Source organism: Lepidochelys kempii, chromosome 9, assembly GCF_965140265.1.
Source record: "Lepidochelys kempii isolate rLepKem1 chromosome 9, rLepKem1.hap2, whole genome shotgun sequence".
NCBI lineage: Eukaryota > Metazoa > Chordata > Testudines > Cheloniidae > Lepidochelys > Lepidochelys kempii.
Window position 1 is genome coordinate 39,404,695 of NC_133264.1, and position 15,227 is coordinate 39,419,921.

At 41.5% G+C, this 15,227-nt stretch overlaps 1 protein-coding gene across 1 annotated transcript in view; it reads right to left on the reverse strand.

The window, feature by feature from the left end:
* PXYLP1 (2-phosphoxylose phosphatase 1) overlaps window positions 1-15,227 on the reverse strand; it is a 102,481-nt gene that overhangs the window by 18,535 nt on the left and 68,719 nt on the right. The window contains exon 4 of the mRNA XM_073359962.1: window positions 14,435-14,561. Within this exon, the coding sequence (XP_073216063.1) occupies window positions 14,435-14,561 (127 nt within the window). The remainder of the gene's footprint in view (window positions 1-14,434; window positions 14,562-15,227) is intronic.

The window sequence follows — 15,227 nt, forward strand, 5'->3', positions numbered from 1 at the left end:
AAATAAAACTAAATTAAAGAAGTGACATTAAACTGGTTAATCAAACCCTGTTTTGCATTTAAAACTGATTAAATAAAGGAAGTATTATGTGCAGTTGGTTAACTGAACTGATTGTTTCTGGTCCCGCTGTCCTTCAGGATTTTGGAACTAGTAGATCTCATCCTCCCACACCTAATTTCTATTCAGAGACTGAAAGAGAAAAGTAAGCTTTCCTGCCTTTTCAATGGCAAACAGATTTCTTAGTTTTGAATGAACTGAACCAGTGGAATAAACTGAAATGAAGAAAATATTCTCTACACCTGCAGAACAGATTACTAGCAAAACTGGTTTCACTTCAACTAACACTGATTCCAGGTGGTTAGCCAGTGACTCAAACCGCTGAACTGGTGGGAAATTTCTTTAAAACCTGTCAGCAAATATGTACCAATTAGTTTTACTTTTTATTTAATTTGCATGATTTTAATAGATTATAATTAGTTGTGATCTTAACACAGATTACAATTGTAAATAGTTTTTTATTTAATTCAGTTTAGGCTCCACATGAGTGCAGGGGTCTGCCTGCATAGATCGGATTGCAGATTCAAGTCCCTGGGTAGATTGAGCTAGTAGCCTTCAGGTGAAAAGCTCTCTCTCTTTTATTTAAGCAACTCCACTGAGCAGTCCAACGCAGAGGGAGTAAGCAGTTTAAAACAAGCTGTGACTTTTGCACGGTATTTTTAAGTAAAGACAAGGAACTGCAGATGCTTTTTTTAGCCATCCATCAACCTTGACTTCTCTTTAAAAATATCAGACTGAAGTCTCATATCCTCCTGTAATCCAGAGAAATAAATCTAGTCACCCAACATCGTCACTTCCAGTTATCTTTGAAAAGGTGCTTTCTTGTATATATTAAAACATAGCAGACATACTTTGAGATGAAAAGCTCAGACCCTTTATGATCTCTAAATGGATTTGAATTATGTCTCCTTATTTTCCAAAGGAAATATTATCTCACTCCCTAAAGACAGATAATTAAAAATCCTGTTTTAGCAATTAGCTCCTGGTTCATCTTGTTAGAGAAATTAATTGCTTCCTCAGCCTAGTGAGAGTTATTTGGTGGCATACAAAAGACCAAAGTCTGGGAGCAATCTCAGCTTTATATGACCTAATTCAGACAGTAAGTTTGATTCTGGAGAGTGCTGACCAATGTACTCTATTAGTGTCCCATACTGCCCACTGAATGAAGACCCTCTATGTAGGATGCTGTAGATTATTAGTTATTTGACTAACTACGTGCTTCAGTGACAAAAGCAGCGTGAGAGGGTAAGAAAAATGGCAGGGGTGGTACCAGAAGAAAGTTTTACAGAAATTGTAAAAGGTCACTGACCACCACATTTGGAGGATTAGCCTTTTCATTTTCATTACTATGAGAGCCACAACCAGGAAACAGATACATTTTTTTTTAAAATGCTGTTATAATATGTGGCTTATGGCCATAGATAAATACACTAGTGTTTTGCTGTGGAATATATTCAATGAAGGCACTGAAGAACTGGCACTCTGCAGGAACAGGGCATAAATTCTGATAAACAAACACAGTTACAAATGCTAATGTTAAAGTGAACTATATTCAATGCCCCTCTGTCCTGAACTCACCACTGTATTGCAAGAAGAACAAAGGACAGTGAGTTACTTTACAGTAATTGTGGCTCTTTGAGATGCTGTAATCAGTGTGGATCCCACCATATGTGTGCATGCGCCTCATATGCAAGATTGGAATCTTTTGAACAGAAGCATCTGTCGGGGCTGTGCATATGCCCTGTGCCTCCTCATACTCCCATGCAAGGGCTGAAAGAGTGGGCAGGCTTTGGCCCTCCCTCAGAACCCTCAAAATTCAAAGTCAGTGTTGCTGAGGTCTCTGAAAAGCAAGGATTGTGAGTGGATTGTAGGATGCACTTGGACACCAACTCAAAGAACCAGTTACTGTAGAGCAAAGTAACCATTCTTTCGTCTTAGAGTACATGTAAGCGTGGATCCCATTGTAGTGACGAGCGAGCAGTATCATCTCCAGAGGGTGGGATGAGGAGCCTTTGCCACATCAGTTAAACAGAGATTGCTGTATAGCTCTCCTGAACTTAACATCTGACCAGGCAGCTATCTCAAAGGCATAGTGGGTTGCTCCATCGTGCTGCTTCATAGATTGCTGATATTAGTACATTTCTGAAGTAGGCAGACGATGGGGCTTGTGTTCTGGTGGAGTGAGCTGTAACGTTTAGTGGGAGAAGTATACCAGCTAACTGGTTACACAGTGAGATACACTGTGCTCTCCATTTCAATCACATCTGTGACCAGATGGCCTGACCATTTAAAAAAAAGAAAACCAAGCTCTACTGCCAGTGTGACAAAGTTCCTCCTCTACCTCGGTGGGTCTTGCGCTTATTGGCGGATTTGCTCGCCTCGGAGATTCATGGCAGCCCTCAGTTTGGCTGTTTTCGTGAACCCACAGTCCAGGTCAACTTCTCCTGTGTCTGACCAGGAGTTGGGAGGTTTGGGGGGAAGCCGGGCCCGCCCTCTACTTCGGGTTCCAGCCCAGGGCCCTGTGGAATGCAACTGTCTAGAGTGCTTCCTGGAACAGCTGTGCGACAGCTCCAATTCCCTGGGCCACTTCCCCATGGCCTCCTCCCAACACCTTCTTTATCCTCACCATAGGACCTTACTCCTGGTGTCTGATAATGCTTGTACTCCTCAGTCCTCCAACAGTCCGCGTTCTCACTCTCAGCTCCTAGCGCCTCTTGCTCCCAGCTCCTCACGCACGCACCACAAACTGAAACGAGCTCCTTTTTAAACCCAGGTGCCCTGATTAGCCTGCCTTAATTGAGTCTAGAAGCTTCTTGATTGGCGCAGGTGTTCTAATCAGCCTGTCTTAGTTATTTCCAGAAGGTTCCTGATTGTTCTGGAAACTTCCCTGTTACCTTACCCAGGGAAAAGGGACCTACTTAACTTGGGGCTAATATATCTGCCTTCTATCACGCTCCTGTAGCCATCTGGTCCGACCCTGTCACACCGGATACAACCAGGGGGATAGTCTGAACTGTTTTGTTCTGCTGATGTAATAAACAAGGTCCTGGAAACACCCAGAGCGTGCAATACCCTCTCTCCTGGTGCAAAGTGTGGCTTAGAAAAGAAGACAGTAGCTTGACTGATGGACATGAAATTCTAAAACCACCTGCCGATGAATTTTGGATGATATTTCAGCACCACCTTATCACTCTGGAAGGTTCAGTTACAAGCACCTGAACCTCTCTGGTTTAAGTTATAGCAACTAGAAAGAGAATCTTCAGAGTGAGAGGAGACAGAACACATTCCAAAAGAGGGTCAGAGGGAAGCTCTGTGAAGAGGACTAAACTGAGGTGCTAGACAGAAGTAAGTTCTCTGACCACTGGGTAAGTAAGAGACCCTAGAGAAACCTCACTATTGCTGGGTGAGAAGAGATCAAACACAACTGCACAGGTGGATGACAAGCAGAGACTGATGAAAAGCAGGCCTTAACTGAACTGAATGGAAGGACAGCTGTTTCAAGTGCTATAAGTAGTCCAGGATCTTTGGCTCTGGTACCTGCCCTAGGTCAAGTCCCTGCTGGGTTGCCCATATTGAGAACCGCTTTCATTTAGCTGAGTAGATCCTTCCAGTGGGCGTCTTCCTGCTCTACGTTAGGATTTCATAAAAAAACAAAAACAAATGAAGAGTCCTTGCGGCACTTTCGAGACTAACAAATTTATTTGGGCATAAGCTTTTGTGGGCTATAACCCACTTCATCAGATGCATGAAGTAGGCAGGTATAACTATACAGCACATGAAAAGATGGGAGTTACCTTACCAAGTTGGGAGTCAAAGCTAACTAAACCAATTCAATTAAGGTGGATGTGGCCCATAAGCATACAATGAGAAACTTTGCTCGAATCTGATACAGTTTGTTAAGTTAGGTATTAGTAAACATCTTATCTTTATTTTTCTTGTAACAATTTGTGACCTTTATGCCACATTACCTGTACTCACTTAAAATCTCTCTTTGTAGTTAAACTTTTTTATTGTTTTCTCTAATCCAGTGTGTTTAAATTGAAATGTCTGAGAAATTTCATTTGGGATGACAAGTTGTGTGTACGTTATTTTTTGAAAGAAATAATGGACCTGATGTAACTTGTGTTGTCCAGAAGAGGGCTGTGCAGTACAGGACTTACATTTCTGGGGGAAAATCTAAGACTGTGTTGGGGTCACCCTGCAATATGATAATGGCTGGTGAGAAGCAGACTGTAAACCAAGTATGGCTGGAAGGCTGCAGTTAGACACAGACATTCAGAGTGTGGATTGCATACTGGAAGGCTATTTGTGACCAGCCCAGGTGGAAGCTACTTCAGCAAGACATTGTAAGGCACCCAAGACTGCAGGGTAGGGGTGACATAGCTGCTCATTAGTCTGGATTGTACCCTGGTTCATCACAGTAAGGATTTCACTGATGTAAAGGGCCACAAGCATCAATACACCAGTGCTGGCTTTGCAGGTATCCTCTTTGTCTTCCTTTCACTTTCTGATCCCAGAGCATGGCATATGCTCAAGAAAGCGCTGGCCAATGGTGACTTTTCCAGCTACACTCTTGTGTATACCATCACATCAGAGGCCAAAGTGAACCATGTGAACTGCTCTAGCAGACATAACTTGAGCTGAGCATCCCTGGATTTGCGGAACCTAGAGAAGAATTTTCACACAGAGCACCTACCTGGGATGCAATTCTCCCTTAGCCAAGAAAGGCACTATGTCCGCCTTTGATATGAATCAGTCCGTCACAAGACGGGCAGGTTTGCCCAACAGTTTGAGTCCACCGTGAAGTGTAGCTTTTGGCACAAAGCACCTCCCTTCACTTACTAGGGCAAATATGGAGGAAGAAGTGGCCAATGCTTGCTGCTTTTTGGGTTATGGACAATTTAAGGAAATGGAAGTGTGAAGATTAACTTTTCTTATGTGAGAGTAGTTGAAAAATCTGACTGTAGTCTCTAAGAAGAGTAGCAGCAAGTCCGACACTTGTTGGGTTCCATCTTGCTGCCAAAGGTACAAAGAGAGAACAGATAGGTCCTCTCTGCCTTTTATGCCCTGGCACTGGAGAACAGGGCGGGGGAACACAAGGCACATGCCCAGTCCCACCAGACTCTGCTATCCAAAAGAAGTCAAACTCACATGTAGGAGGCACATGCTCACCAAAAGCGGATTTCGGTCTGACATATCTTCAAACAACAAGTGTTTTTACACTATAAATTATCTGACTAAATAAATGCTTAGGGCATAATGTTTGAGATACTGGAAACTGACTGTCTAACCACATGGAAAATTTTTAGAATGGATCAATCCATACTTACCTAACTTTGCCCACGTAGATAAGTGAGTAGAATCCTGATTGATTAATTGGTCCTTTTACCTAAGTTTTATACTTTAACATCTCAGAACTGGATGGAGCAAATTAACAGAACTATTGGTCAGGACAGGTCTCTGTGATTTTTTGTGGATCCAACACAGTATCCACAGGGCTTTTAAGTTTAATGGTAATAATTCACAGTGACATGTTTCAAAAATGTAACATATTTGGGGTAAATAACAGTATGCAATTTTAAACTGTATCTAGCTTTCTAAACACAGTAAACAGTATATATTTGAACCTGTACACAGCCAAATATTTTTCTGAACATTATATCAAAGAAATTTTTCACAAAATAGCAAGCACTTTTCATACAATATTCCATGTTTTAACAAGATAAAAGTTAAAATTCCTGAAAAAATGTGCGTGCATTGAACTAAATTGACCCTTGACTATCAAAGTACCCACAAGCCAATGACTCACAGGACCGACGCAGTTAAAACACATCAATTTCACAGCCAACGGTACACAAGGGAGTAATGTGGCCAGCATCACATCTGACTGCCCTAACCCGATGGATCAGGTATCCGTTTTGCAGTTAGGTGAATTGGAGATGGCATTTCTGAGTGAGAGAGAGCGACACTCAAATCCATAACCTTTAGGACTGTAGTTGAGCGTGTGAAGTAAGGAGATTCTTTTCCCCAAGAATCAGGCAGGCACTGAAGACAATACTGAAGGGGGTTTTATTCACGGTACCAGGAAGACTGATAAATAGCTTCAAAAGTGTGGGGTTACAGTGACCAATTATATACCTCTCTCATCACTTCATTTGCATGTATCTTGTTCTTACAGAGACAAACATTGTTTCAGAGACAGAGAATGCACTTAACATGACAGTGACAGGAGCAGAACATATGCATCAAAACTATTTTGATTACATCAATTATCCATGACTATCTTAAGGCGAAGGGGTGGGGTGGGGGTGAGTGTTTACAAATATCCAGAGGGCTGTGAAGGGAGGGTTTGTTCTGTTCTAAGAGCTGAGTTACAGGGCGGACATTTGACCATATAAGTTTATCAAGTGGTTTACAGCTACCAGTGTCCTTGGGCCTCTGGTGTTTCTGTTTCTGACTCAGCTGCTAACTAAGTTTTTAACTCTTGCCTAACAAGCGCTTTAACCACTCAGGCACTGCACCTCTCACTTGACCATACCAGTGAAAAATCACAGCAAGAGATTAATACTCATGTTCCCTTCCAAAGTGAGGGAGTGCAGGTAATTTGTTTTCCCTAAATTTCTGCCCATGATCTTTTCTATAACTGTTTGTTTCTTTGTAAAAGACAGTGAAAAAAATTATTTGAATCTTCTGCTCCTAAATGCAGCATTGTACATACCACATGGAGTCTTGGTATTGACTGATGTTTTGTTTACTTCTGTTCTACCCTGAATTTTCCATGCTTAAGAAGAAATAAATGCTTTAGAAGTGGGGCTGCTTTATACAACAGGAAGGGAAAAGGCCCTCACATTTTCTGTTTCTCTTTTCAAACATGAAATGAAATAATGTTAAAAAAATCTTTAATAATGGCATAAACTTCTTGACCAACAAAATGGAGACAATGTTGCTATTATCTTGACATGGTTATGGAAGAGGATCTTATTTCCATTTCTTTTCCATAAATAATTTGGGCTGTATTACAGAATAGAAGAATGATAAGCTAAATAAAGTCTGAAGGGCCTTCTGAAGTACATTTTCTTCCTGCTGCTACAGTAGATGCACTGATGGAGCAAAACAGATTGTGCATACGCAACTCTGCAACTCTTTGCGGAGTCATCCAATCAGAGTATTAGCTTGGTCAGCTATATGGTTACTGTTTAATTATTCACGCTTGGTTATAGCACTGCCTGCTACTGAAGGCAATATCTTAAAATTGCAAATTTCAGGACATATACCTACTTCCGGGTTGTTTTTCTTATGCAGTCAGATATCCTGACTAAAAAAAATAAATCTAGTTGTGATAGGGTGTCCATCCCACACAAGGCCTGAAGGGGTTAAGGTGGCTAGGCAGGCTAGTTATCCACCTACACTGTACCTGGAGGAGCAGCAAGGGGGCAAGAACTAATTAGATATAAGGTTCAGCTGGACTGGAAGGGCCTGAATAAATCCCAGTAGCTGAGAGCTGATGGGGACTGCAGAGAGAGATGGGCTGCAGTCACTCTCAGGGTGAGAGAAGGCAATATAGGAGCAGCCTAAGGATACAGCAGTACGGTTCAGGACTGTGCAGACCTTGACTACTTGTAGCATCCCTGGGCTGGAACCCAGTGTCAAGGGCAGGCCTAGGTCCCCACTAGCCACTGAGCAGAGGCGCCATTAAGGGGCAATGAGAGGGAAGACAGCACTGGACAGTGGATCCCAAGAGCCTTTCATGCCCTGGAAGGGGTGGACTACAGTGACCCAGCCGGGGGCCAAGCCACAAAGCGGGAGCATTTGAGTCTTGAGACTGCAAGATATAGAGACAGAGGTGGAGTGAGCAACTGCAGAAGGGGGCATCAGACGAGCAGAGCTAATTCTCAGATATGGCCACAAGGAGGCGCTCCTGTGGTGAGCAGAGCACCTCATGTTTCAGTACTCTTCAGACACTGAATTTACTGAATTCAGACTCGGCTAACTTTTCTGCCCATTTATGTTACATGTCTAGTAAATGATCCTCTTTAGTAAAGGTTCCTATTAGTTTTATGAGTATGGGATTAAACTATGCTTAATGATTCATTCCAGATAGTTTATCACACCGGTTCTGTATATGTTAGCAACATCCCCATCATGCAAGATTATTAAAGTTAACTGATTTTAATATAATCAGAAGGGCAAAGAATTGAAACAGGACACTGTCTGGGACTTGTCTAATAGTTTCCTAAATTGAACTGCTCAAGACTAGCCAGTCAGGGAGACAAGGAATATCACAATACCCACTGTCCAGTCATTAGTTACATAGAAACCACTTAGACACTGAAGAGGTGAGGTAATCTGGTTCCAAAGACAAAACCACAGGTGCTGCTTATGCTGGAGGCATGGGGGACACGCAGCAAGGCATCTTATGCATTTCCTGAGACCAGGAACTTACATGTGAGAATGACAAACCTAAAAACCAAATTAAATCGATTCAAATTCCTGCTCTACTACCCTTAAAATGCACCACAGAACAACCACCTCTCTGCCTGATTCTACAGTAAAGGAGCAGGAAGAACTTGCTGGGAAGGAAAATGGAGATCCTGTGTGCTGCTTGGAGGAGTAACTTAATGCTTGCTCATCTGTTGGTCAGTTCTTGCCCGAGTGACATGCGGAGGAAGCAACACCCATGCATTTATACCGCTGGCACTTGTCTCCAGAGACTACAAGAAAACACTGCAATTCAGACAATCCTGCTGACACCTCTTCTCTTGACCCTTGCATGGCTGAGTGGACAGTAACAATAAAGCTTCTGGTTTTCACTGAACTGCAGCCAACACTAGCTTAAGTTCTAAAATATACTAGCGTAAGAGTTTTTCAAAATGCACTATGATCAGGCTTCCTTAAGTACAAAATGCTCAAGCTTAATTTAGAAGATTTTTCTCTTTAAAAATCATCAAGAGTGTGACAGTGACAATATCCTGAAATATCATTAATGAACTTTATTGAATTAGGTTAAACTTCATTGAATTAAGTTTAACATCTTTGGGGTCCATTGTATTAGAAATGCAATTGTGTATGTGTTATTGTGGAATTGTATGTATATACCTTCTCTTAGGAGACCGACTAATGCAATCTCTGGAAGATATTGAAACTTCAATAAACTTTTTTGGAACAGTACCTGTGAAGTGAATTTTCTAGGAAATACCTGGGAAATGCAAATGATCCACTTTAAAGCCAACCTTTTGAAGACACGCCCTGGGGAGAGAGCAGTGCCGTCCCTAGCTATTCTGGAGCCCTATGCAGCCCCCCACCACTCACTGGCGGCGCAGCTGGGGCTGGGTTGCTGCACTTCCCGCCGCCGGTGAGTACAGGCCCAGCCCTGCTGCAGTTCTCAGGGGAGTGGTGGCGGGGCTGGGTTGGTGCAGGTGCGGGAAGGGGAAGGAGCTTTGGTGAAGGGCTGGAGTGGGGGCGAGGCTGGGGCGGAGCAGGTGCGGGGGCCGTGGGGAAGAGGTAGGGCAGGGTGCTGGAGCAGCACGCAGCTGCGCAGGGCACCAGGAAATTTGGTGCCCCAAATTTCCTGGTGCCCTACGCAGCTGCATATTTTGCGTATGGTTAGGGACGGCCCTGGCAGAGAGACCCATTGTGTACCAATTACCTGCTTCTGGTAATTCCAGATCAAAGATGCCTGAACTGTATGAAGGGAGAACTAAACATGTCATGAGTGTGCTTTGTTCTGAGTTGAAGCTGTGATGGACTGGTAATCACAAGGACTCCCCTAGGGTGGGGTGCTGAAGAATTTATCCTGCCAGAACCTATGTTAAAGTTGGGGTGACGTTTGGTAAACTTATTAGCATGCCGTAGGTTCTTTTAGTGTTTTTACCATGTTTTCTTTAATGCTTTTTTACCTTAAGAATAAAGTAGGCTGGAAAAAGACGTACTGTGTGATCCCTTATAACTGTAGCAATTACACCTGTAACAGCTGAGAGAGCAGACAGGTCTATTTAGGCAGGCTGTCTTTGCTGGGATTAACACAGCGTAGGCAGGGAACTGTGCAGCCGGGACATACTCCAATCAGAAGGGAGTGAGATGTGGTCTCTGCCCGAAAAAGGCAATGGCTGGGGAGCTGGAAGCTTGAAAGTAGGAGTGCTTGCTGGACCACAGAGAAAACACAGGTGGAGTTTCCCTCAGTGGTGACATATGGTATCAGGGAAACATTGTTTTACAAGAAATATTTTTATACATATAAACCAGGATGTGAGAACTCTGTCAGATAATGAACTAACTTCTCCTATTCCTTACACTAAATTGCAGCTCTGTTCAGGTTAGGAGAGGTTTCATTTTCATTGCATTTGGCAGTTTCATGAGGATATCTGGAACTCTAGTAATTGCTAGGAAGTACTGGAAATCTTACAAAAACCCAGCCCTTGTCTAAATGAGATTTGTAATCAACTTCTCTACTGCTCTGGTCCACAAACCTGCCATAGCGAAGAAGAAAAAAGAAAGACAAAGGAGTTTTGCAAGACATTACTTAACAACACTTCGCTCTCGCACGTTGCTTTGGATACATTGATTTCAAAGCCCCTCACCGTAGACTGTGAGTATTATGGAAAGAGAGTCAGGTAGTCCCAACTTTAGAGAAGGACAAATATATTTGAAGAAATAATTAACAAAAAATTATTGCAGCTATTCATTCTGTCTCAGGTAATCAATATACTGATAGAAAAGGATATTTATGTTGGGCATTCATTTTTTGTTTTTACTTTCAGCTTTCAAAATTTTGAGGGTACGTCTATACTACATTTCAAAACTTATGACAGCGAGTCTCGGAGCCTGAGTCTACAGGCTCTGGCCCAAGCTACGGTGTTAAAAACAGCTGTGTGGATATTCAGACTCGGGCTCTGAAGCTCTGGGAACAGGTGGGTTTCAGAGACTGAGCCAGAATATCTACACAACTGGTAGAACCGTAGCATGGGCCCAAGTCTGCAGACCCAGGCTCTGAGACTTGATCGTGCAGGTTTTGAGTGTAGACATAACCTCAGAACGTTCACTGGGGAAAATTATGTCTTTTGGGAACTCAGTCACCACCAATGCCTCAAGTACAGTATAAGTAAAACCAAACAAACTAGGGTGAAGTCTTTTTATACTGTATGTTCCTAATGTCCACTTTTGATTGTTCCATACTGCACTTCTCACATCACTGAGCACTACCTAAAGTAAAAAAGAACAAATGTTGCTGCCAAAAGTAGCAGCAACACTCAGAATGTCTGCAGCCTGAACTGGGCCTGCTACCAGTGGAAGTGCTAGGCTGGAGACAGCCTTATAATGTGAAATAAAAGCACCAAGCATTCAAATTAAGTGGTTGTCATTAAAATATTTATTACTCAGAGGTAACTGACATACCATATTTTTCTTTTTTACTTTGGCTTTCACGCTGGCATCTCAAATAGCACTGAGGGGTAACTGTTGGTAAATAGCAATTTTTGAATAGTGACATTGTATCTGTTTACCTCAAAGAGCTCAAATTAAAATGAGATGTGCCATCTCCCCTCCCCCCACCCAAAAAAGATATTCAATGCAAAAAGAAACTAAACTGAAGAAAAAGCATTATTTCTCTCTTCGAGACTAAGGATAAATGTTAAGAAATAAAAATCAAAGGTAACTTATACATGTGGAATATACGTATTTTTAAAAGTTTCAAAATTTCTATAGCAGAGGCTGGATCTGAATTTACTGAACAGAGATTGCAATTTACTGTTATCATGCAGGAAAGGAGATTTGATTAACTGAGATTGAAATTCTTTCCTAGTGATGTGGAAAAAGCAGTCAATCTCGAATGCTTCATTTAGATAAGGGACAAGAGATATTTTAAATTTGAAAGAGGCAGTGTATGTAGTGTAGATATTCAATTAAATTGGTTCTGGTTTTTTATATGCAGATGTAGCCCAGGATTTGCAGATGAAGATAGATAATCCCTGAGAATATGTGCTGCTCTGAACTAGTAACAGAATATGATACTTTTATTTAAACAGAACATGTTCGTCACAAGATTATTTGTATTACTGTAATGCCTCATAGCCTTAATCGTACACCATGACCCCATTGTTTTAGGCAATGTGCAGACAGAGAATAAAAAGACAGCCCCTACCCCAAATTTACAGTATAAGTATAAATCAGGAGACCCTCAAATGGATAAAGACAGATGGGGAGTACAAGGAAACAATACTAGTCAGCATGACAGGCAGTGGTCTCTAACTAACGTCAAGTTTTTTGTAGGCATCACGGAAAAGGAGAACGTTTTAAGGATGATAATTAAGTAGTTTCATGGATGTTTACAGAGAGTTCCTCCCCAGACTGAGAGGCAGCATGGGAGAAACAGATTGGTGATTGTTTGAAAATGTAAGCAGTGCATGATGGAGGCTGGCACAGTGGGCCAACTGGAGGTGGTGAGCAGTGACATCTCAACTGTGAATGGCAGACAAGAAGTAGGATGGAGGTAAATTGTAAAGGGCCTTGAAAGTGAAGACAAGTAGTTTTGTACGATGCGACTGAGTAGGGGGAGCCAGCAGGGGGATGCAAAGCAGTAACACGGTCAAAATGACAGGCTAGGAAAATTATCTTTGCTTAAACCAAGCTACTGGAGTGAGGAAGTGGCAAGGAAATGGTGCTCTGGAGTTTGCTGGAGTGATGGCTACCTCAAAAAAGAAGCAGGACAGCACACAAGGCTTTGAGGATGCTGCAAGCTAAGAAGAGGGATAGGGATGAAAGGGACCTAATGGGAGTTCACAACAGTCAGACTTGCTCCCTGCAGAGAGAGGAGCCAGCTTGTTGAGTTAGGAGGAGGAGGGAACATGTGAAAATGCTTCATGTGGGGCCAATCAGAGAAGACTGTCAGAGAGCTGGGTCACAAACAGGATGCTTACAATGAGATATATCAAACAGACTAAAGGCCTAGAGACTTACCAGCAATTGGGGGTAAGTTCAGTCTGACACTGTAGGTACCAGTAAGTGGGCAGCTGTTTGACTCCAGATGGGTCACAAATTGCCCTCATGACCCATGCCATCCTCAGCCATGCTGAATTCTGTTCAAATACTTGTGTGAATGGGGCCAAAACATACTTAACGCCCACAGCAGAAAGTATGCTGAGTGCTGCAAACCAGCAGAACTTCATTTATTCCAGCAATAGAACTAACCAAGGAAGCTTCTCTACCAAGAAGTACTATGAATAAAGTAAAATTACCGTGGAATAGGAATGACACATTCAGTTTACGTACCAACAGCACTTTCAACTACCAATTCAACCTGTAGTTGTGAACAAGGACATCAACTCTGCCCTAGTACTCAGGGGTAGTATCTCTCCTCAAGTGCTAATCACATCTGCCTACAAGTACCCAAGATAATATAAAACTAAGCTCCACTTATCCACCTCCCTCAAGAACTATTAAATACAAGTTGAACCGTACCTAAAAACGGCAGTCAAAGTCAACTGTTTTACCAATTAAATCAATTGAAGAGTTACCACCATCTTCAGCTGAATTTCCTGTCTGGCCCCAGGAAATGGCCTCCTTAATGAAATCTTATTACATTTTATTATTTTTGCTAAATATCTTAATTTTTAAAAGTAGATTTTTTTTAAAGAAATCTATGATTCTGTCACTTTGAAAAACGACCTGAATTGTCTTTTAATATATTAGGTTAAAATTTAAAATTGCTCCAAATTCCAGAAATTGAAACTATGAATCTCACACAAAATGACACCAAATTGGCCATTAAAAGTAAGGCATTTATCTTAATATTAATATATGTTAATATAAAACCTATACATGGATGAGTGAGCTGGATTACAGTTGTAAGAACCATAACTTGGAATTTCTACACTTTTATCCAATTAATCCCAGTCAAAATGCTTCATTAATATAATTTGTGTGAAAAATATTCATATGTATCTGTGCGCTATTATATCATTTAATTTTTTTACATTTTTAAGGACCAAATGAAGAGATTAAATATAATCTCAATGCACAAGGCCTGCTATGACAGAAGCCATCTTTTCAATGACAAACTATTTTGTGTGTAGCTAACACACACTGGATTTTTTGATAATGCCATGACTCTCTAACTTTATCCAAGAGGTAGACATGCTAAAGAGACTTCAAAACAACAGACTGCTACATGACTAATAAAAAAAACTTGGACAACTGTTCATAGCTGAGTGAAGAGATAATCAACCATTCCCAGATAGCTGCTTTACAAACTGGATGCACAACAACAGTCATTTCTCTCTATCTAATTTTGTTCATGACCATGCCTCAGCTCTCACACAACATTTGGAAATGTTACAGTAAATGTCAACATTGAGAGAGAAATGGTAAAATCCAGGACGTTTACCTGCTAGACACCAATGTACAGTCGATCTCTGGTCTTTTTGTTTTGGGAATGGCATACAGTGGATATCTATCCCCATGGCGAATCAACACGTGGACAGACACAAGCTTAAAATAATGGGGTGCATGACCTATGCGGAATGAAGAAGTAAAATTAAACATCCGTCTTAATCCCCTCCATATGTTTTCCAATTCTACTATTCCAAGTAAAAAAGCATGCATTATTGTTAATTATTTGTTGTTTATCCACACTATATTCAGTACTTAGAGAATATGGAGGAGAGACAGTCATTTATCCTGAAGTATTTATTTCAATTTAAATAATAATATAGACACCTATAACGGCTCTAGGTGCCCAACATATAATACTACAATAGAACCCCAGAAATGTCAGAATAAATTATTCAAAAAGAAACTCTGTTACCATAAAGCTCCTTTCCTCCCCTTCTTTAATCATTCTGGGAAGCATACCCTCAGCCCTCTCCAAAAACCCAGTTCAGCAGATGACTTTTCCAGCATGCCTAGAAAGTCACCAAATGTGGGCTACTTTGGATCCAAGTACTGTTTTTTTAATCTTTACCTTAGGTTTACTTTCTAAGGGGACTGACTGATATAAGCACTTAACTGACATTAGTGGATGATACAAAGGTATAGTGATATAAGATGCTTTGTGCCATACTATGGGGTGAGCAGTCCAAAAAATGTCTTCCTCAACTGAAGTTAGAGGCTGCTTTCCCCTCCCATCGTTATCTCTTTCCATGGTTCCCACCAACTTAACCTGTCATTTCTGAGGAAGC